The sequence below is a fragment of the Opisthorchis viverrini genome, assembly GCF_000715545.1.
Source record: "Opisthorchis viverrini unplaced genomic scaffold opera_v5_4, whole genome shotgun sequence".
Classification (NCBI taxonomy): Eukaryota; Metazoa; Platyhelminthes; class Trematoda; order Opisthorchiida; family Opisthorchiidae; genus Opisthorchis; species Opisthorchis viverrini.
The window spans coordinates 4,155,737-4,180,458 of NW_008751660.1; the positions used below are offsets into that span (position 1 = coordinate 4,155,737).

At 41.5% G+C, this 24,722-nt stretch overlaps 1 protein-coding gene across 1 annotated transcript in view; it reads right to left on the reverse strand.

The window, feature by feature from the left end:
* The window catches only part of T265_00466 (hypothetical protein), a gene marked incomplete at both ends in the record, with an annotated part of 178,917 nt that overhangs the window by 146,712 nt on the left and 7,483 nt on the right, over nt 1-24,722 (reverse strand). Inside the window, 9 exons of the mRNA XM_009164239.1 lie at nt 1,380-1,679; nt 3,989-4,120; nt 5,171-5,305; nt 5,391-5,541; nt 7,437-7,675; nt 9,010-9,315; nt 13,087-13,252; nt 15,423-15,523; nt 20,631-20,933. Of these exons, the coding sequence (XP_009162503.1) occupies nt 1,380-1,679; nt 3,989-4,120; nt 5,171-5,305; nt 5,391-5,541; nt 7,437-7,675; nt 9,010-9,315; nt 13,087-13,252; nt 15,423-15,523; nt 20,631-20,933 (1,833 nt within the window). The remainder of the gene's footprint in view (nt 1-1,379; nt 1,680-3,988; nt 4,121-5,170; nt 5,306-5,390; nt 5,542-7,436; nt 7,676-9,009; nt 9,316-13,086; nt 13,253-15,422; nt 15,524-20,630; nt 20,934-24,722) is intronic.

Below are 24,722 nucleotides of genomic sequence, written 5' to 3' on the forward strand. Positions count from 1 at the left end.
TACACTCATTTGCAAATCAATTTGTTTTTCACGAGAGACTCAACTGAATCTCTCGTTTATGATATTCTACAACTGAATGTGCTGCACACAGACCGCCTCATGATTCAGTTGGCACGATATTGGAGATATCGTTGATGGAAATTCAGCGACTGCGTCAACCTGATGAGACCAAAGTGGATGGGCGAACCCGGTCGTGGGCTGTCGAAGAGTTTTCAGCAACCTTGTGAGTAGTTTCCTTCCGTCTTTTCGTGTTGGCTCTAAGGCGAAACCAATCTCACAAATCCCCCGTGTAAATAGACACGGAGGAAATAGCCTTCTTTGACAGCGGAAAAGCGAGGATAAATCAGCCAAAGAATTAAAAGTGTGGTTTATGTTTTCTGTGCGGTTCCGTTGAACTGAGTCTCGAGCAGATTAGTGAAGAATTCATCATGGATTGCGATGATCAGAAAAACTACTAGATTGCTTGTTGAGGTGTATTCAAACGAGCAAACAGTTGTCGTAGCTTCTGCATCAGATATCAGGAGGAATTTAAAAGAGATGGAGGGTTTCCCTCAGCCGACATTCTAATAAAATTTGCACAGGACATGTTCAACTGGGAGCCGGGTGTCGTCTGAAGGACTCAAACAAGCACGGCGTTCAGTGTTATGAGCGCCGACCAACCTTATGTATGTTGATACTTTTCTATCTGATGGCACCTTTGTCTAACAGGGGCATTGTTGAATTATGCGTGTGTGGATCAGGGGTGGGGTGGGGCAGCATAAATAAGCCTTTAACAAGTCTCCCACGGCTACTTGTCTTAATACTTTGGTGCGGTTGGTATTTCGCATACTTGATTCCTGGCATGTTTACAGGTGCACAGGCCACCTCGTAGGTTACAGCCACTTTTTCTTACAGTGTGTAAACTTCAATGCACCAGTGAGCAAGTCGTCAATCGTTTTACTCTGTTATAATGGCGAAATATTCACGCCTTTCTCGTTAAGCGTTTATTTGGAATTTCTTACTGCCCTAATCCTAATGCGTACGTCTATCCCGGGGCGGTTTGTCTGTCCGAAAGTTGAAATAGATGTCTGTTTCATCCCACCGATTAGTTCGTAAATAATGCACCTTAGATGCAATGTCCAGTATTTCCAGTCATGAGAAAATATACTTTATATACCCTGTCTAACCCAAGTGCATCGCAATCGGTAGAAGGACCTTTTGGTTGACGCTAACGCAACAAGTGTGCGTGTTATTTGGCAGCACTAGTGCTTGCAACCCGTAAGTTTTTATAGCTTGTATCAGGACAGTAACAGGTGGTTGTAAAAACTGTGTTACAAATAAATCGATAAAGATGTTCTATGATTCGTTCTTCAGGTTCGAATAAGACTGCTTCTACTTACTTGCCACGTTAACTGCGATATCCGGTGCCATACTTCTCCTCTTGTTAACTGCCTCACAGGTGTACAACCCACTAGCTTGTGGTTCCAGGTTGGTCAGTGTGAGTTGGCTGATAACCTTGTTGCAGTCAACCACAGTCGTATTCAGCACGTAAGTAACATCATCGCGAAGACCACCCCAGTTGAAGCGCCAGTTTATAGCAGGAGGGGGACGGCCATAGACGGCACACGTCAAAGTCAGATTCTTTGACTGTATCCCAAAGAGATGTGTTTCACCCGATGGCTCAATAATCACAGGATCGCCTTTGAAAAGAGCGAGATATGATTGCAGCAATATGATGACAAAAACAATAAATGGATCCCATTTAAGTGAAAATCCACTATAACGTACAACGCACCAAGATGTTTGAAATCCGTTGACGTTAAATTCATATGGCGGGGAGATTTTAATTGCAAGCATGATAGGTCATTGACGACCGTAAATGATATACTCTTGGATGCACTGACATTCTGATGTGTGAAATAGCAGAAGAAACAATGTCCGGATAAAGTCATGGTGGGGCTCGAGCTTACCGCCACTATGGACAGTAACTAGGCTCAACTTAGAGCCCTAAATCATGACAAGTCATTTTAGTAAGCCTTTGCATCGTTTGCCGTTGCTGAAATTGCACATTTCAGCCTATTCTGGTCATGTAGCTCTGCGGCACTAACACATGTAACTTGGTTTTACTTTACCGATCGGTCGACTACTCGTGAACAGTGGCGTATCCAGGATTTCTTCTATCTTTTTTTACGGATGAGGATGTTACTGTCTTATTGTACGTGGGCTCACACCCCAACCATACGTACCAGAGTAGGATAGACAACATTTCAACTAGCCCGACGGCACCATTCTATCTTCTTCGTGCCAGACATGAAGGAAGAATTTTCACTGAAACCCCAATATCACGAATAAACCTCTGTGTGGCCTAGTCCCAACCAGTCACGAAGAGACTATACCTTACCAAGGTGTGACGAACTGTGTCTCCTTAACTCACTGATCTAACCTGTTCCTGCCGAACCTCTCCTACCAGGATGGATAATTTTTATTGGTTTGACCGCACAATCTCATGGTCATTTGGGATGAGGTTTGGGACGTGTTTGGAGGTTTGTTCCTTGAAAGGTGTAATGCATTAGCATTTGCGGTCAAATATCGTTGTTCTTCGACTAGGCTTTTGAGTCAAAGACTTGGATTGAAGGCTTCAGTCTTTCTGATGTTTAAGTCTGAGTGCACTGAGCACCCGGAGTACAAACATAACTCCAACAGCCGAGAATAGTCTCATGTAACATCGGCCAGAGCAGTGTCATCAGCTGGGTCATCATACTTGTAGTATATAGTAGAGCAAGTGGGTGGAATCAAGCTACCACTAGCGCTTTCATTTTTATCTTTCACACAGTCATCCATCATTCCTATAGCCTAAGGGTAATCACCTTTTAAGTCCATTCATCAGAATTAAACAACCTCTTCGACCTTCGCTGCGTCATCTGCACGTTAGTCAACCTAACAGCCTTCGTTACTTCGAAAATAACCTTCAAACTGTAAGGCCTATTTTATCCGACAGATTTTTTCCGTTCGCATTCAGAACAGATCGGAACAACAAGGTGCTCTTCATTACGTACTAGACTGACTTGGAACCGATGCACAACGCACATAGAAAACAAGAATTCCAGTTGCAAGTACAGTAAATGAGTTAAATGCTCTTTCCTTCTCCTCTTGGTTTAGGCTGCACGCCTCTCGCGATCCAGAGAGTTCAGTGGCACCCTATGAATAGGTCGGTATTGTTCCAATTCACCGGGAGGACGAGTACTTGATTGACTAAATACTCATCGACGGTAGCTCTTTGTGCTTCACTTCTTAGACTCCTGGAAGAAATCGCAATCTTTGATGGTTGTACTTTCATCGTGACTTCTTACCTTCCAGTTGAATGTAGTTCGTCCACCACCAACAAATTTTCATGACGCCCTGGGTTTTCTGTTACGTTGATCCAGAGATCACATATAGTTGTAGCTGCTGGGGGTCCATGCGCACAAATGTATACAATTGGCGTAGCTGAGACTCAGGCGCGCATCGGACAACGTTACAGTACTATGTGCTGACTCGGATTAACTAAATCTTCTGACTTCATGCGACTACCCAAAAACAGCATGCTAGCCATAGACGCAGAATGATCACTTCAGCTCCGATCATCTAAACCATGAATCAGCGATTGATCATTCCTCTTTTTGGTATACTTGTGCAAAGAATGGTCGGGACACTTCAAGAACCGCTTCGCATTTCGAGGCGGCACAATTAGTCTAACAGAGGAACAGCTTAGTAGTTGTAAACATGACCTTCGTGGTTGTGAACTTGGGGGTAATCATTTATATCAGATTAGTGAAATAACTGAATCTGCTAGCCAAGTTCCAGCTTATATATTAAACTTTCCTCTTTACATTCAGTAAAAATGCTAATGTAGCTTACTGTTGTCCTGCTTCTATTTCCATGCTCTCAACAAAACAGTTAGACAAATAATATCAATATACTTTAGTGCTTTTCATTCTTATTTAGACCAGACCATCATTTTAGCACTCACTGCACTCCTGTTCATCCGCACCATCGGCCTCGCAGTCAGCAACTCCGTCACAAACAAACGATCGTGATATTAGTTTACTGTGTCCTGAACAAGTAAAATGAGTCCCGTTGCACTTGTCGTATTCCGAAGGTACTGGAATGTCAATAAAATAATAAAATATTCAACTTACAAGTTTAAGATAACAAACTAAAAGACAAACGTTTAAATGATTTACTTACAGGCAAGCAACTAAACAATACGATGAAAGCTTGTCCAAAAAATTACGAATTAACAGCGTTCTACATGCAACCGTTAGAACAATGAATACATTTGTTTGCACAAATTTTCTCTGTTGACCGTCTCGGTCTTTTTTCTGCTAACTAACGCATAATGGGAAGAGAAGAAATTATGCTGGAGGAGATGTAACGGTGACAAAAGATCTATTCACTTCGATTTGGACGTGTTGCATATTTAGTATGATCCTCGCATTCAGTCGTTTTATTCCAGTCTGTGAACTTCACTCAGTTATGGCAATTTTGCTTCAGTCAGAAAATTAGACATTTTTATCAACTGCTCCAAGCCCTGACCCGGGATAATATACTATACTGGTTTTCCGTCTGCGCACCAACAAAGTTAATAACGGTCACCTGCATGCTCGATTCCCATGTTTTTCTTTTTCGAAATCAGCGTTTTATTTTCCATTTTCAACCACGTTTATCCCGCAGAGCCTTGGTTCAATGTTGAAATGAGCAAATTTCTTCAGGGCTTTCATGGGTTCTAGGAACGGATCAGGTCCAGACGTCTAAATGTGAATGGCGTGTTTTTTCAAATCTGAACGACGGGGGCCAATCCACGTCCCACAGTCGAGCCCAGTCAAAGTTTTGATGCTGGAACGCACATTGTATAAAACTTTGGTCATACAAAGCCTTGAGTTTGATTGGGGAACGATATATTTCGGTGTTTGAAGCACCAAACGCACAAGATGTTTAGCCTATTGAATCGTTTATTGGAACGGAGTGGGTGCTTACTGATTTCGGTCGCCTCCTTAACTATGGACTAATCGGATAATAACTACTGTATCCCATGGTGCTTTATCGTTGTAGACTGCTGCTTTTGTGTGCTATTCTAGAAGAAGTAGGTATTCAAGAAGAGACCTACAATTTTGGAAACATTTAGGCCACACTGAACACAGGAGTAACTTACATGGACAACTGGCTTCGTCAAAGTTGTTCCCACAATCATCGTCACCATCGCAGTGCCAGTATTGCAAGTAACATTTCCGCAGTGGCTTTTTCCCATCCAGCATTCTGCAAACATATTCATTGGGTGAACATTCGTCTGAAAATGCAAACAACAGTAAATGGAGGAATTAACGTTACTCACTTTATGGTCTCGATGGGCTTGAAATCACTGAAACGCTTACCGCATTTACTGAGTAGCTCATCCGAACCATCTTCACAATCTTGCTTGCCATCACAAAATTTCCAAGACTCCACACAACCACGTGAGTTGCACGCACGATAACCTGGTGGACAGTCATCGCGTACGAATATACGAGCCGTTACACTGTTCACCTGTAGTGTAATAAATTCAGTGGGATAAAACAGACGCTAAAGTGCAGCTTCATTATGTATATCTGAATTGGTAAGAAATGCATTGTGGACTTTAGTTCACTGATTTGCACAGATCACCATAGGATTGGTATCTTTTTTGTTGTGTTATTTTGCCCTATCCACGGCGTTACTCCATCGAATTCCGTTTGGATGAGGATTAATCTGTTCCTCGTGACCGTCACTGTCACTATCTATACCATTTTTCAGATGGATGATAAGTCTAGTGGTTTGAATAATCTGGCTGGCAGATGATTCCAACTGGATTGAAATTCTTTGTTCTGGAAATCGCTTTCTGAATTAAACGTAATTTGGCCGGACCTCACAGTCGATAGTTCTATCCTTGGTAAGCTGGAGGAAATTTTGTGGACGTAATACACTGCTCGTTAGGTCGTTAAAAAGACTACGGCAGCTCACGACAGGTTCCAACCTTCTTTAGGCTCATCAGGTGGTCTCATCTTCCGTCAACCTTCTGTTCTACTTGAACCCAAATTGCACGAAATTGGGCTTATACTAATTTGAACAGTGATTTGAACTTGATGGGATGCTTCTCAGCTGAAACAACTTAGGTCACAGGTATCCATGCGAACTTATCTTGTTCATTGGAGGATTTAGTGTGCGGTCCTCTCGAACCGGGTTTGGCTATAATAATTTGGTGCACTTGAGATTCCGCGATTCTGGCATACTCTTAATCAGGGCTGATATTTAACTCGTAGATTCATCATTTGAAACCAGAAAGTAGATGACCATGAGTTTGCTAATTCATTGGCTGTGTAAATACGAACGGATGTTTATATTATTTGGCAACGTGTGTAGGTCGCGGATCCTGCAGCCATCCAGGACCACAATAGAGAGAGTTTAGCAGTATGAACTAACACCTATGTTTGCTACTTAGGTTTCCCGGCCTAGAAACCCATAATCCAGAGTCGACAATAGTTCAAATAAGTCAGATCGACAACGTGGTTACAAATTCTAGTCTGTAAGGCTAAAGGGGCACGAATTTTGGAAATATCCAAAAAAGCTTACGATATTACCTTTCTGGTGGTCGGCTGTCGGTTGCTTCCCAATACCCGTAACAGTGAGAATTCAGAAAAATCAAGTACACAGTTGAATCGGAAAGCTGGTCAGAAGTAAAACCAGATCTTTTAGACTTGTACTCATTGTGTCTGTTATGGTTGAGAAAGGATCGACTCTATGAATGATCTTGGTGAATGCCACAACTCCGGAAGTCGGTCAAGAAAATGCTTTGGTTCACTCCTGGGAGCCCTCATTTGTTTATGTAAAATCACTGCACTTTTATTAGTGTACATTCCTGGGGGCCGTTTCGAACTCGTCTGATTGTGATTGGTCCGGCTGCTGATTGGTTCGTTGGTTACCTGTGTCAGACAGCTGTTGTCTGTTTGCAGTGTCCCGATTATCGTTTGCGCTGCTGACACACAACTGAAACTTGCTGATTTCATGACCTTGGTCTTCGTTGACCTTTGGATCCGAATTGTGAAATACTGAGATTATTGGACGGCAGGCTTTGAACTGGATTCGAACATTGATTGACTGATCATGTTGCCTTGTAACCTGCTGCAGCCCCTGCATCGCCCCCTTCCTCAAGGTGACATACCTTCGATGACTGTTCTGATGCACAATGACCGTAAGAATTTCGTTCATTTTCGCCAAAAATCAGATGTCGTTATCAAACGTGCTACGGCCTTTATGCGGTGTCAGTGAAAGTTAGTTTAGACTGAGTGACTGACCCTCGTTACTCGAATACATATTTTGAACTGGGGTCAAATTACAGGGCACCGATTTGGTGCACAGTTTGCAAACGTCATTCGTTTGGAAAACCTTTGCACGGATTGACTCACTCCATCACTGCATTCGTACGTTGTATTGTTGTCCTCCCAGCTTAAAGATTTCACAATCAACAGCGTGCGACCTCCGGTTGAGCCAATAACTTCCTCTTTCCCCGGTCTCAAGTCTCGTCTGTCTGTCCGCATCCAAAAGAGCTTGCCGCCATCTAATCCCTGAACTACGGATAGTTCACACAGAAATCGTGCGCTGGTGCCGGGTCTAGCGTCCACTTGTTCTGGATTGACCGACAGAGCTGGGATGGTTAAAACAATGAAATCATATGTTCCCAAACTTGAATACGATTATAGCAAAGCAAACAGCAAATCAGTAGATAGTTGTCTGTTAAAAACAGGCAAGAGATATCGACTACCTGCCAGGAAAAAAGAAATGGCAACGCTAGGTAGGGTGGTCTCCAGGACGGGACTGCCGTTCTTGTCTAGGTTCCATTTCTGTCTAAGTACCTTTTGCACAGTACACCACAGATACAAGTCATTGGCTGTCGACTTGGTCTTGAGTGAATAGGCACGAGCAGTTTGCTGCTTAACTCTAATTGCCTTTGTGACGGCCAGTAAAGCTAGTGGGTTTGTCAACGTTCAACAAGGAAGTATCATTACGAAACTGAAAACTTCCGTTTAGAGAAAACAGCCTGTTGCGCAGTGGAACTACCCGGGTTATAATGTGAACCATTGTGTGTTTCGAATGTCGGGATTGGTATCCAAAAATACGGCGTTTGCTTTAGAAACCCCACCATAATTTGCAATCGCTTGTCCAACGCAAACGTTCTGAGTTGGAAGAAGGATCGATTTGAACTTTTGCACTTCATTGATGTTTGCTTAATCTCTTGAAGTTTAAAGCGCCGGCAAGCACAGCTTGCAGCTCCTTTTGTCACATTTTATGTATGTATTTTTGGTTTTGTATAGCCTAAACAAACTCTAATAAACTCTTATCGGCCAACCACAATCTGAGTAATTATTTGGGGTGACCAGTTCAGCCTTGATCTGATCTGAATTAGATTTGACCATCCTGTCAGAATCATGTGGATCAGACTGTTAAGTATATTGAAGGCTGATTACCAGTGCGTAGCCGAATCTGAAGAACTGTGCTGAGTCTGACACTTCGGAATATGGCTTAATTCGGGTGTGGTTCTTCTAGAGTTGAGTTCTCGGGTATGCACAAGTTTTAGATATTCTCAACATCAGTGTGTTCATTTACGGTGTCGCACTGCAACCGATAGAGCTAACACAAGTCAGAGATATATATCAAAATCAGGTGAGTTAGCGAAATTTTTGGTGTTTGTAGGGGGACGATGTGAGATTACAGGAGAGTTTGATCATCACAATTAACGTTCCATGAGACACAGGTCGATTTCAGATACACTGTATCTAAAAATCTTGTGATACCCATAAAATAGGGAATGTGACTGTTCTTCAGTATTTTTTTAAAACAAGTGAGCCTGTAGAAACCAGCAGTGGAAGGTCTTGTGGAGTAAAAGGAAACTATTTTAATAAAGTAGTCAGGAATTTCCGAAATCTCCTCAGCATGTCATCCGCAAACGCCAAATTTCGAAATATGTGAAGTAAAACCAACCTCGAAGCTTAACGGTCAATCGAGCCTTTCTTTCCATTCCGAAGGATCGACACAGGTATTCACCCTCGTGGTATTTTTGCACATTTTTGATGGTCAAAAAGGATGTTGATGGTGTGGTGGCAGGCCGTCCAATAGACACACCTTGGGGGAGATGATGTTCAATAGAGTCTGCACTAGGGAGGAAATACCAACTTATAAAGTTGTTTCCATCTTCCCGACCCTTTAAACGGCAGCGAAATTCCGTATCCTCATCGGAGTTTGCCCATCGTGTGTCCGAGTCTGGTTGCAGTTCCAGGTCCAACTCCACTGTAGACAGACATGAGAGAAACAAGATGTTTTGATCGAACAAACAGTTTTTTTTTCTTCGGATATACTACGTTAACATGAAACTGAAATAGGTCCTATCCCAGAAGTAGCACACTCCACAAAAGTCGCTGAAAATTCTTCGATAGTCCGCGACCGGTTTTGCTCTCCGTGTGGCCCATCAGTTGCACACAAACTCCGAGTTTTCCCAAACCTCATGTCCTACTCGAACTCAGATTAGACGCAGCTCGCGAACTACACTTATTTGCGAAAAGAACATTTCAGTTACTATTGTGTTCCGTCTAGACAGCGTATTGCGATATGTCGAATACCATCCCAACTAAAATATGCGGCGGTCGTTGCGTAGCACATTTGGCTGAAGAATATCGTAAATGAGAGCTTCAGCCTGGATTCGTTTGAGTGCTCCGTTAAAACCAGCTCAGTTCCCAACGAGCACATTTCGAGGGTTGTCCTTTCATCCCCACACTCGTTCAGTGAACGAGATAAAAGCGGGCTCCTACTTCCCGAGATCTTGAGCCCTATGCACCCACAAATTAATTTTACTGGTTCAGAATGATAAAAACAAGAGCTTTTTCAAGTAGGTGAACAGATTTTTGGATGTTGGGAGACTTCATGTATTTGTGTTGCACGTACTTTACATGTCTCAATGCATCTTTAAAAACTGATGCCGAGTACGTCCTGTTGGGATAAACAATTTTCAAGAGCTTTATGTAGTGTCTTTCTCAAAATGTCAGTGCACCGAATCTCTGCGTTTAACTTACTAGAAGGGCAATTGCCATAAAGTTCCTAGTTTACGTTTTCTGTCACATGTTCCATGCGGGATCTCAAAAACCAATGCCAACTGAATTTATCTTAATTTAGCCTACGGGAAGTCATACCAGTTGGTTCGCATTCGGCCAACACACATCACTTTGGATTGCATCAGCACACGAAATCGCAGATTATTTTATAAAGGAAACAAATCACTCGAATATTCTGGGGCGAGTGAGTGCTAAATAGTACCAGGTTTGCTCGACGGATCATTCATAAACATTTTTCAGGCTGCACTCTCGTGATACTGACTAATAATGCCTCATCCACACAAGTCTCCACCACTCGTCCCGTCCGGTCACGATTATTCCGTACAGTTCACAACAGAGATTGGACGCAATGAGTTCGAAAGGATTCGGTCACTTAAAAAATGGAGATTTTGTCCTTTAATTAAAATCAAGCTATTCTGAAAACCGAGGAGGATTGTACAGCTGTTTCCTCCTTATCGGAAATTATCGTCCATTATTGACTGGAGGATGAGAAGCGCCATATCCTGTATAAGAGAGAATCACCCACACTACTGATCAGCTGTTTGTGGCCAAACGGTTTGGTATTCAGTTATTACCGGAAAGTTTATGGGTTTGAGTCAGCCGGAGGTTTCTCCAGCCGCGGACTAGTGATGATTTTCAGCGAGAATAAAATGGCCGTTCTGTACTTCTTGGCAATTCAACATAGATCAGCCTCATCCACAGAACGAAATCTCTATTGGGAACTTGAGTTTGCTATCAGCTAAGTCTCACTAGCGGTCACTATCTTCTGCATTGTGGTTTCCGTTTCGAACAGCTGACCTGGTAAGTTTTACCGCCACTCCACTGGTTCATGCTGAGCGCCCCTCAATATTCAACAACACCAGTTCAATGCGCAAGTTTAAATCTTGAATTTCTGCCTAACTATAATATTTGCACAGTGACAAGAGAGAAACTGATCACACTACGGTGGTGTTGAAAAATAGAAATAAGCTCATCTGTATTTAGGCAAGTCTACTGATTGACACTTCAGAATCACTGGATGGTAGAATAGTTGATTCTTTTCATTATTCGACTGATACGTCTAATTTTTTATAAGTGTCTGGGTGACGTAGAGTAGAGGGCTTTCAATAAATTGAGCCAAAGCTGAAAAGTCCCCGTTAATTTTACGTCCAAAAGGTCAATGTGCACAGAGGCAGAAACTCGCGGAAGAAGGTATAAATACGGCTAACCGCGGTTTACTGTGACTGCGTCTGAGATACCGTATCTACCATTCTGTTTGCGGATTGGCATCGTTTTCACGAAGAGCTTAGTTATCTTATCCAGTGTTTTTTCGGGGATGTAGAAGGAATCCATTCGCGATAAACCGCTTCAGTTCCCGGGCATTTATGTATTTCATTCAAGTCGATTGTTCCACTTGGCTGGCTTAGAGATCTTAAATGTGCTTGGCAGTGCGAGAGCACATGTACGCAAGTGAACACATGAAGCCGTTGCAAGTACATTTTTGTTTGATGCCCCGGCAATCCATGAACAAGTTAGTATACTTAGTAAGCATAAAATATTTAAACTGTCTAGATCATCGAAAGTACTTCGGCGCTTGAGTATATTCAGGCAGTCTTCTGAATTTCAGAAAGGTTCCAAATTCCTGTACGTACCATCACTTCTGGAATTGCTCATTTCGAAGTGTGAACCGTGCGAGATTCATGCTTTCATTTTTTGAACCTTGTGTGAGCCGGAATTTCCTTCTTCCCACATTACCAGATTCACTGGGTAGGTGATGGTTATCTGAATAGTCAGGCCTCATGCCGGCCCAATGTCTAGTTCATAAAGTGCCATTAGTCTAACCTTGGGGTTGTAATCAAATGAGAATATTGGGCTTATTAGGTGATCTATAGGGTTTGAGCGGCGTTCCATTGTCTTGGTTGTTGAAATATCCGACATCACAATACACATCACATCACAGAACTATTCAGAATCCGAGCCCAGTGAAACACGGTTACAACGAGTGGACCACCATACTGTCGCCTGCTTTCATCATTAAAGGTGCTAAATACTCATTCGTAACGCACTACTCATAAGAACAAGTAAATGAATGAATAATATTAAATATACTATATATAATACATAATATTGAATAATTAGTTTGGTAAGTCCTTCAGCTCTGGCGGGTCTGTGAGCTCAGTGTGTTCTTGTGATTACTGACCATTCCATATGAGACATTCTGTGAACTTGGATGTACAGACGTCAATACCATTGGTATGGCCTTCGACACGACAAATAATAAACCACAGCCATGTGGACACTGTCCACTTATTTCGATTGTGTGATTGCTGATCTTAGTTGACAGATGCATACCAAATGAAGCGACAGATGTGGATCGTTACTAACCAAAACGATAGCACATTCTTGGGCGTCATTTAGTGATTCCCTCTAGGCCTAATCTACTCCCTAAAAGGCCAACTTCTCACCAAAAAATATACACCACACCGCATCGTATGCAGGCTAACGGAAACAGCGACTCATACAGTGCGGCTGAAGCTTCTGCACTATCAAGAAGTGGGAGAATGAATGTTTGAAAAGAACCAGTTATGCAGATGAACTTAATTACTTAAAAGTCCTTTAGTTATCAGATGTATGAGACATGAAAACTGGTCTCGAATAACTTGTTGTTTGCAGAAATGCTGTATTTGGATTAAATGTGTACAGCACATTCAGTTGTAGAATATCATAAACGAGAGATTCAGTTGAGTCTCTCGTGAAGACCAAATTGACTTACAAATGAGTGTATTTCTCGGAAAAGGTCCAATCTGGGTTTAAGTAGAACTCGGGGACGGCGCCTACCTGATGAACCCCAAGAAGGGCGAAACCGGTCATGGGCTGTCAAAGAGTTTTCAGCAACCTTGTCAGTAGTTTCCTTTATGGATTAAATATACATTTTTAACTAAATCTGATAAAAATCTTTCTTCTCATATCGTACCTGGTTTTTGCAGGAAAAGAACTTGCGCAATCTTTTGCTTTTGTCCACAACTGTACACGCCCTCATCTTCGGCAGTAAGATTTCGGATCACAATTAGACTCGTGTGCAGCCGGTCAGTACGTTCAACGTGTTCTGGGAGAGGTCCGTCATTAAGTGTCCACATCATCTGAAAAAGATAAATGGTGATTTTTTGGCGTAAACTCAAAGGAGCCTATGGTAGTGCTGTTTTATTGTGCCAATGATTTGACTTCATGCTTGACTCGTGAATGTCTAAAGCGGTACCAAGACAATATATCTATTAGCAGTAATTATTTGTGCTGTTCTTACAGCTCACTCGTTCCCATCATTACTTCTCAAATTAACTTACTTCAAAGTTTATCTTGTACATAAAGTAACTCCAAAACGACTTCCCGAAATCATCATAATTATTCGTTTCAGTGATTAAGTAATCTACTGACTAAGTACAGATTTTATTAACCCTCAAAAGCAACTAGTATTTTTCGAGCCACTAAGGATGGAGTCAACACAGTTTTATAGTAAGTCATAAACCCAGTTTACCACTACGTCCGATTTCAGCAAAAAAGCTGTAGGCACTTCTGCGAATGCTAGCTCAGTGGGAGGCACAAGTGCTTTTTTCCGTTTTCGTTTGCATCAGATAAAAAACTAGACAGAAACAGCTTTCAAAACGCACAAGACTTTTTTGGCTTCAGTGAAACAGTACACGTTTTTTCTAGTTTCCGGACTGTCCATTCCAATAATTACTGCAGTCTCTAAATAAATTGCCCAGTTCGACTGCTGATGAGAAATACAACTTTCTTTAATGGCAATCCATGGAGTATGTTGGTACGTATCATGTGTTTATCAGGTACTTGTAAATTCATTTAAATAGTTTCACTATAAAACCATTGACAGGCATTTATACTTCCAACAGAGGAATTGCTTTTTGGCGTCCCAAAGTTCGGCTCCCATGGTGCACTTAAATGCTGAATGTTTTTTCCATGTAAATAATAGCGTAATTTCCTCATGGTGTTCAACCGTTTGCCTCTTGTGAAACTCGGGGATTTTAGTGATTACTGGCGGCGAAACTCAGTCAGTTAGAATCCCTTCTTATTTGATGGTCACAGCAACCAACCAACGCTTTCGATAACAGAAGCCAACAGTACAATGCTTTTTCATCAGTTGGAGTAAAACAATTTATATTGAGTACGGGATACTACAAAATTTTAATTTTTAATAATTTTCAAATTGGATATATTGAGAAGCGGCATATTCATGAGGTTTTCATTATTTGTCCGAACGATTTTCTGGAGTAGAACTCCGGGGAGTTGATCTTTGACAGACTTGTGTACACTCACAGATGCCCAATAAATGGCTTTCTAGTTTTCGTTAAAACAGAAGCATGTTTGTTAGTTTTGTTTGACCAAAGCGAATGGTTTTATGATAATCGGTGTGATCTGATCCTGTCAGAGTACGTTCAACTCATGTATCTCAAAAGCGTAGTCCTAACACTTTTACTTGTGCGCAATTGATGCATATATATATATATATATCATACATATCATATCTATGTATACTGTAATACACATATACTATGTGTATACTAATGTATGCGCCAATCTAAGAAAAGTACATTGAGTAGATCTTTCTTACTGAATCTTTCAGATAGCTGTAGCAATATAATAACAGGTATGTTTGACTGACAATCAGAAGTATGAATGGCGGAATATCTCCAGCCTAGCAAACTTTTTTCGTTGGACCTGCCTTTTAAGATGCTGTTGCATTTCGTAAGTCTGATGTAATTGCCTCGGTAATGAAAAAACAGTGTTCGCCTAAATACAACACCAAAATATATCGTAAGTGGACTGTACTCTCCCAAACTGTAACCTGTATGGAAAGTGGGCAAGAGTTTCAAAATATCTGAAGCATCCAGTAACGTCAAAACTAAAAAAAACTGAGAAACACATAGGGGGACGTCAGGCTCTGAAAGTTGAATATGCCAGAGTAAAACAAAATCCAGCTGGCCTTTGGGTGCAGTGAACTCCTAGACAGATGAGATAGTGACCTAGCTCCGGATCACCGCGCCTTTCAACACTAGAACGGGCTGTATTTTTGACAGTTAGTTGAACTTCACCCCAAACAAACAGTCGCAGCAAAAAGTCCATTGCTAACGTCTACACAAAAGGCTGAAACCACTAGAGTAACCAGTACTTCTGAGAAAACGCAGTTCCGCTGACATTCAGCGAGCATGCTGAATGGTGTATATAGTGACAATTGTAGTTATCGTGATTTCTCACAACCAGTGAATTAAAAGTGTACCTCAGTTATTTGTCCCTTACCTCCTGTGTGTTTTCCGAGTACTCCTTATCAAGATCGCAAACGATTTGGGCCGCGTCCCCAGCTTCAAAACTGAATATTCTCTGACTACCCCGCTGCATATCTACGGAGGAAAGAAACAAGTGATTGCATACGCGACAAGGAGACATATGATATAATATCTACGCTCTTGAACAGAAAACGACTGCAAAGACCCGGCAGTCACTGATTCCGAACGCAAATTCCTAAATACGTACGTAAACTTTTGAAAGGTGAACTCTTCACATCGCGCTCTCTTTGATGCAGTCGACAATTTTTGCGGAATCACTGAAATCGACCTGAGGTACTGAGAAAGTTGAATGAGTGTTTAATGTCTATCTTGCCGGAGCAAAAACCGTGTGCTCTGCTTTAAATGCGTTCATGGATCTGATGGTATCAGAGGCTAAAGAAATTCATGTCTTCCAAACTATAAAACGCCAAAGACCAAGCGTCATCTCTGCCACCACGCGTTGGATAAGCCATAAAAAAGAATAAGAAGTTACTATTTTCAGCTATGGAAACGCTTAAGAAAACTAGGTCAAATACATAACCCTCTTGAGTATCCTATGAGTGGACCAACAATGCGTCCAAAATATGTCAGGACAAACGGGTTTCTATGACTCCTTAACCTAAAACAGTATTTCTGACATCAGAGATTGGTTACTTAGAGATTTATCTTGAAGAGATCCGTTCTAATACCCAGGAAATTGGTACCATCATTTCGTCATCACTTATATGATTTGAAGAACCGAAAAGCATTCCGGCTAATTGTGCGCAACCAAACTGAATACCCAAATATAAAAAGGGACAATATATTGAAACTCAGAAACTAATTGCTAAAAGCGCTTAAGAATGCAGGCGATGTCCGCCAGACCAGTCTGCCCCTCAGAGTTACTGTTTATTTTGAACAGCACCTGCGATAAAAAGCAACAGGTTTGTTCATGCGTGTTTGAAATAGAAGTCACTGGAATTTGTGAGGAGCGCAAGTGCCAAATTATCGTATCGTACAATGAGTCAACTGTTTGGATGACTTGCCAAACGTCATCAATCCTACTTTTTCAGCTGAACTACGATCCACTCATCACTCTTTTCCCCCTGTCTGTTCACCAGTGGATTGCTTGAATCATTCAACTAGAGATTTTTCAGTTTGGTTTTTGAGCGAGAAAGCTGAGCATTTCCGGCATTCGGGAGCCTTTATTCTACACAGAATATTTATCCGTTGGTATTCCTTTGATCAAACAGTTAACTTTGTGTGCGATCATTTGACTGAAGCAACACTGACTGAGCAATCAGGAGTCTCCTGCTCTTCAGTGGGATTTGTCCCGTTTGAAAGTGTAACATAAATGTTGAATGCTTCTTGCATAGGAGGCAGTATATGGAGTGGATTTTTGTGGGAGGTTGAGAAAATGTTCTACATTAGGTTGATAATGCCTAATACTGCAGGCGAGGTCACTACTAGTAAAGCAACCTAGAAATTTGGGGAGTCAGTCATTACGTGACCACGTGATGTAAACTTTGTGGATATAGGATGAATCACACTATATTCTAAATGAGAGTTAAACACATTGCCATTCAACCGTCCATGACCTAGCGGTTTGGCGTTCAGCTATTAACTGGGTCCCTGGGACAGGTCACTGTGGTGGTTCTTGGGATGCACACTGCTCATATCTCCCAATGAAAAAACATGTAAAGTGTTTCCTGATTTTTCTGAATAGATTAGCTTCACGTACAAGAAAAAACTTCTACCAATGTGTAACTGAACTCAACAGTTTACCATTCTCGGACATTATTTTGTTTTTCTAGCTTCCACCGGAAGGAACATCTCGATCAGTAACGATAAGCCTACAAGGGACAAAAGTTTTAATTAAAGGTGAATGTCTGCGTGAGGTGCTATTTTGGTTGCGTTCTTAGTACTGCTACATCGTGCTGTGTGCAGTTCACGATTTCTGAGGTAGCTCCACATGTATTATGCTAAACTTCTGATAATTTATCATAAATTGAGCTTCATCTCACGAGAACGAACGTGACAGTCCTCGGGAAAGTTTCCACAGTACTATGATTTATCACATATGTTAGTTCGTACGTGCTTCTAATTTTTTTTCGCACTAGAATGACGACTCACAATACCCAGAGAACTAGTTGAGCTGGTATAGTTAAGAGACTGACTGATCCCTCGTTATTCGGTAGTCTGCAGATTGCGCCAACACTAATACAGTTTATGGCAAGCGATATAATATTTTCGTGGACACCGAAGGACTTAGCCGCTTCAAGTTGTCATAATACTTCGAATGTTTTCATCGTTCATAAGTAGGTGCAATATAGTTAATGTTCCTAGAGTTTACAACACCATAGCTAACTTAATTTTGAAACGAATTTGCCGTCCAGAAGGACAAAGCAAGAAGGAACAAAGACGGCTGTTTAGATTTTTCATCAGTATCCATTGTAACAAGGTCTATAGGAAAGCTTGGGCGACTCCAGTATTTGCGATTGGGAAGGATACAAACTTTTGTAGAAAACCAAATAAACGCAGGTGTAAACGGACAAACACAATTGATTTCCTGAAGAATGCAACGCCGTGTCATACTGAGAATTACTGGGTTGCAGGCTAAACGCTAAACCCAGCTTGATCTTTTACTTATAGGTCTTACGTATGCAATCCCGAAAGTCAACTATTTGGCGCATATCAATTTATATGATTCGAATAAACGATCGAAACTTGGGTGTAGTGCAGTGCGGCTGATAACACCCTCTTACGAATATGTACTAGGTTGTTCAAACTTCTGTGTATACTCTATTTTCAGGCCACGATAACGGTCGTCCAGACCTTTTCGAAAAACTATGAACGTGACGACGGCATTTCGGCAACATGTTTATGGTTGGCTACGCCCTAGGACTATAAACAGATGTGAGAAAAAACCTTCATTCGTACCGAATCAAAAAGGCTCGAGAACGGTGCAGTTTCTCGGCTAGTGGATAATAGTTCGACTGTGCAGGTGCAAATACATCCACACATTGAGATTTAAAGGGGTGTTTTAGAACCTGATGCAGTAATTCACTGCGGAGAGTTTATGACATCCCCTGAGGTTGGTCTCTCCGGGGATGTGTTCTCCAGCATCGTTCTGGCGAGCGATGAAAAAACAGCATGGACGATTGTGATTGCTCTTATAAATGGGTTTCGTAAACTACATATCAAATGATATCCTTGATATAGATATGCAGCAGCTAATGCTGAATATCCCAAAGCCTGAACATGTTATTCAATGTCGCCTCAGATAAAAATGCTAGAGACACTAAGCGGTATGACATTCGAACATTTCGCCTAATGAAGTATCTTCATTGAAGTATATATCCCTCGCCAACAAGTGACTTACAACCAAAGACTGATGCCAGAAAGTGCCGAGCGCATTTAAAAAAATTGAAAAAAATCGTCCAGCTGTGCCTAGCTGTCATGCTACCCAGTGGAAGCACGAAGGCTAAGATACTGCTAGGTTGTCCAAGCCCAGACAAGGAAGTCGAGAGGGAGAGGTCGGGTTTGAACCACGGACCTTCCGGTCAGTAAATTCGCACTCTAAGCACTGAGCCATCTTGCCACAATATCTGGCATAATCATCCGGAAATGACTTTATATTTCCCTTTTACTCAACTTCCATACTAGCATCGCTTAGTTTGAACGTCACCTTGTCAGTAGTCCACTGAATGAGCTTTATTTATCACTTCAAGTATTTTTCACTAACCGGAGAGAAAAACCCTCTACCCTGACTTGAAAAACTGCGCACCTGTATTATATATATATATCCTTTTGAACATTATCCTTGAAACATAGCAGAGATATCCGGCTACAGGCTGGCAATAACGGAATGACCAGGCGAGCACATGGTAACGAATCGTTATCAGTGAAGCATCGAAATTAAGTGTGTTCTATGGGGACGAACTTCACAATGTATGTCAAGTTAATCGCGTTGATAGCGACCTGCTCTTATATTGTATGTAAGGACAGATCGTTATAATGCTTTCTGAACGTGTATGCATCTCATTCTTTCCGGATTTTCCCTACTAAGATAAGGCTCTCTGCTCTATGTCCTCCTCTCTCTTTCTTTCCACTCCTTACTAGTTGTTATGAGATTGCAAGGGGTAAGCGATTACCAATGATGTAATATGCTGGACGACAGTTTGCCTCCGCTACTAAGCAGAACCGTCCACAAGAGCAAATGTATGATGGCTGGTGATTTCTGGAGGAACAACTTGATTTGAGAGCTAAAAAAGTAGTATTGAGAAAGAAAGCTCCAAAGGAATGTTTGACTTTGCAATGTATAAATGTAACTCTGAGTGTAACACTGACAATCATCTAGTAGGAACAGTAGGACAGGGTTTTGGTCCAACAACCCATTCAGACCGTTGAGCAGTTCGTGAGATGCCAAAGTACTGATCCCTTTCCAAAGCTATATACATGAGATTGCCATCCATCTCTTGAAATCTGCCGACTTTTGAGTGGATATCTTGGAACGCGTAAGGTTCGTGGCCTTCAAGGATAGAGTCACTCATACCAGAAAAAATCGTAGGCTTCTCTCCTGGGGAGTTTCCCTTCAAGCGACAAAAACCTTTTGATGAATGCTTTTGGGTAAAATCAAGCTTGAAGGAAAACGGTTATTGTATTTGATGGGTTGCCATTCAACGGGTTAGGCTTGGGTCCCATTAAAGTTTTAAATGTTTTGTGTTTTATCTCCAGTGGGTAACATTCAGCAATAAAAAGCCTGTTGACCCTGACATACGTATTTTAGTAGTATGTTTGTGCTCTCATTAATTGTAATCCGACTTTCAGAGAGGACTATGAGATGGGGCATTTCTTGCTTGATCCGCATTTATATTTTCAAGGTATGGATATGCTATAAGAGTGATGGTAGACCACTGGAGTTCAACAAAAAAAAGGACAGGGCTATTGATGAATTGAATTAAAGTATCCTCATACTAAATGCATTTATTTTGTCAAACTGGTTACTTGGATCTTGTGCTGCAATGCGAAACTGTACCACACTCCAAAAACATCCACACTTGTGGACAACCTTTCTGTAACAATAAACATGCATCCATATGGCGCTTCTGAAATCGATGCGGATTAGTAAGCTGCTGGAGATTTTAGATGATTAAAACAATACCGTGAATAATTCGACACTGACAAACTTGCTGACACTTACCCACAGTTCCAATAGTTCTTACAGATGTGGGAGCAAGACTGATTTCAGCTGACCCAAATATTTCGCCTGTCTCTTCACTTTCAACTTGACAGATCAAAGTCCGTTTCGCGCTGAGTTCAGTTGAGGAATATTCCTCTAGTGTGGTCGTGATTTCCTCTCCCGTTTGTTCAGTATAGTCTATGTTGTTGCGCCACCGGTACATAACTGTTTGCCCTTCAGGTATCGGGCCAAGCCATTTACACCCCAACTTCACGTCCAGCGTTTCTTTCGAAGCCCGAGGAAATAGCTTGATAAGCGGGAGTTCTGGAAAATAAGGTGTTAATTACAAACCTTCGGCAAAAAAGAGTATAAGAATCAGTGTTGCGGATCACCAGAGGGCACCTAGATCCTAAACTCGCTGAGGTTAACATAAATGTAAACGTACGTTCTAAAGATTGTCCAACTAAGAGATATCAATGGATGTGTTCCTCTTCTCGTTTATGCAGTGGGAGTTGAAAGATCACAATCATCATCTACGTTGCTCCAACTAAACATGTACAACCCTCAACACGCGAAACATTACCCAAACTTTTCACTAGGATTTATTACACTTTAAATAATGGAATACATAATTCATACAATATGTACAAGCTAAGCCATTTTCTGATGCCTAATTTTTTGTGCTCCAAAGGGAGAAAGCACGAAAGCTGCAGCTATGCATTCCAAATCGCTCACCTAGAAACTCATTATTTGATAGAACTTAAAACCGTATAATTGCCTCACACTCAAACGGGATTCAACCCAGACTTCGAATCAGTCGTTTTTTGATTTGAATACTCCACCGTCTTCTAAGTTTTCGCTAACCAAAAGAGGCTGTGAGGTTGCAAAAGCAGATGCGGCTGAAAGTGGGATAGACAAAATCTACAGCGGTCCCATAGAGAAGAAAGGAAGATAGCCGCGATAAAAACGAACCTAAATGTGCCCGGCATCACAGAAAAGCTGAAAATTTCCGGAGTTCGCTTCTTTATCACCACCCGCATTAACGGACAAAACGGACGTTCTGCACTCACAACAAACTACTCCTTTATTTCCATATTATACTACAACCTCATGAGGACCATTGGCAACGTGCTTACTAAGACAACATAAAGAGCATTAAAGAACCACAATGTTTTTTATAAACACAGTGATTCCTTTTCGGGTAAAACCTCTTCTGAGTGACCAAAATTGCCAAGAAGAAAATTGTTACCTTGACCATGAATAAATCAGGAACACACTGAACATTATAGGGTCATTTACCCGATTGTTGTTTTTAACTGTTTGGCAAATTTATTATTTTTATCAGCGAACTGGTTACAAGCGTTCGGGGATGGCTTCGAAACTGTATCACGTAGGCGGCTAACGTGGCTTACCTGAATGAAAAGGGCTGACAAAATGGAGCAAGTTTAGGACTACGGTTTTTAATCGGAGATTTTATCCGCCTAGAGGACTTTTAGAATTATTTTGAATGCTTGTTTAACCACAAGAATATGGGGCATTTCAAAATTGTTGCTAAGTTTTAAGCTGCAGCATGTTGACAAGCTCCAGCTAGTAATACGTGTAAGCGTAGGGCGCGTCACATAATTGCTGCGGGTCACCAGGCAACCTTGTGTCCGCAGTTTGGGTACCAGCTGTTTAACCTTCAAGGCTACATGCCACCATTTAGGCATGCTGAAGGCCTTACCGCCGAAATTTCCTATTTACCTTTTGGTTTTATTCTTTTTGTTCTGCGCGGCTACAGGGCGTACAGATGGATGTACATGTGGCTCCGCGCAAAGCGTACTTGGCACTGTCTATCGTGGCCGGGCCCAGTCGGCGTAGCTCAATGTAACAAACAAATCAGCGCATTTCATGGTGCCAGAAGATGAGTTATTTTGTTACCTGGACGTTTTCAAACTCCAGTCGTACTGGACAAATCAATCCAGTTAATTATTTTCTCGAATTAATAGTTTAAATAACTTATAGTGCAAATTGCCTTAGCTTTGGGTTGCCACTTTGGATCGGATAGCGCTTCTAAGGAATTAGCCAGAATTGAGTAAATTCGCATCCTGAAAGCATGGTTAGCGCTTCATTGTCTGAGTAAATAGTTGGATTAATTAAGTCAGCCTGTCACAAAGCACTTATATTCAGAATAAGCACACGTGCATGCTGCACTGGAGACCCGATTTCATGCACGGAGCTCTTCCGCAGTGTAAATGAAAATACCGCCAACATATTCGTCTTGATGAAATGTGCTTTCACAATTCATTTGACTTATCAACAAATTTCTTCAGGAAAACTCAACGACCCGAAATACTGCACATTTCCTGTAGTTCCGCTCAAGCTGTTGACAGTAAGGGTCGAAATTCAGTCGAGTAAAGCCGTTAGTACGACGAAGAGACAGAACAATGTTGCCTCTACAAGGACGTTTAAGTTGCAAGTGACCTACGATTGCTGAGATAAAATGGCTCAAGTGAGGTCTCTTTGTACAACATTTTTGCCTAGGGAAAAATTTAGCAGTGCAAAAGGCGAATAGTAAACACATTCTGGAAATCGATCGAATTTCTGAAAAAAATTATTCAGCAACCGTGTTCACAATGTCCGGTGTAGTGTCGCATACACTGCCGCTCCACACCTGGCGACCACCAAATGAACGATTGTACATCATTTTTTATCAAACCTATTCAGATTCTGTTTTGTCACATCCTACCGCATCTTGTCCGGAAACCGGGATGCCGAACAAATGTGCAGTAAGATAACATTTGGTAGACTATATTGCCTCGAAGACGTCTGATTCCTCCGTTAGGAACGACCGGTAGCTGGCCCACAGATAGCTTTTGTACTTAGAAAATACATGTTTACCATACTTCCGTAAATGCGGTCCACCTACATAATTTTTTAAACAATTTCGGATCTTTTCCCTGTTAGACAGATTTTATGAGACGTATAGATAATATTTTCACTACGGTTCGACAATAAACCTAAGTTTACAACAGAAATCTAAAGATGACTCGGTGTGAGTTTCGGATGTCCCGTGAGGGGCTTATCTATGGCACAAATTCCGGCACACTGCACAGCATTCAGGGTATCTTGACTTTACATCCAGTCATCTTAAGATTCCATGGTATGGCATCTAAGAATTTTGTCAAATCTTCTCGTAAAAATACTTGAACTCTGAAGCACAGAAAGTATACAGGAATATATTTGAAAGCAAGTGGTCATTTTTCTTTGGTTTTATGTCTAATCAAAGTCAATCCTACTGCCTTTTACAATTTGGCAGGAAATTTTGGTGAAATGGTTTTACGCCAACAAGTCATGCCTTGAGGACCACTCCAAATTACTTTGGGTATCATAAAGAGATGGGAGTAATTTGCTTGCGAGTGGTTACAAAAGTGGAAAGGTTTTTGGATTCCCCTGTGCGAGGGACTTTTTTTAGACGGACTGTGCACTCTTTCATGAATGATGGAGAACGCGAACATGGGCCCCGAAATAAATCGATTTCTCTTGAAGGGTGGTAATATTCGAGGGTGGTTGCATCCGTAAACTAGTGCGTCGTCCATAGGTGAACAGACCCACTCCAATCCGAACAGTGATTCTAATCACATCAGTTCATTTGAAACGAAAAACCTAATGTCGAAAAAAATCGATAAGTGTGAACGTCTATGTCTCACGCACTCGTAGTTTCAGAGCTACGCCGGGAACCATCCACTCAGCTGTATCCACGATGTTTCTCTTTAGAGGGAATTGTTATGTAGACCCAAAAATAAATGTATCGTGTTGTGGATTTATTGAAACCCAGGTTGTTGCAAAAATGTCTGAATGGCCCTGCAAACCTCTTTTCTGTATGATTTTTTCTAGATATTTCTAATCAGAGAGCTTCATTAGTGCGAGATACTCCTCACCACCGGATACTTGACTTATTAGGCAATGGATGTTTCTGCTTAGTGACTGTACGCGTTATATCCTTCGGAGCTTCTGATACTCGTTGCAATTCCTTATATCTGTTCCTACCCTCGTAACCCCCTGCGGTTTGATTGTCTTACTGTGTTGGCGTGTTTTGGAATCGTGTTGTGGATTTATTGAAACCCAGGTTGT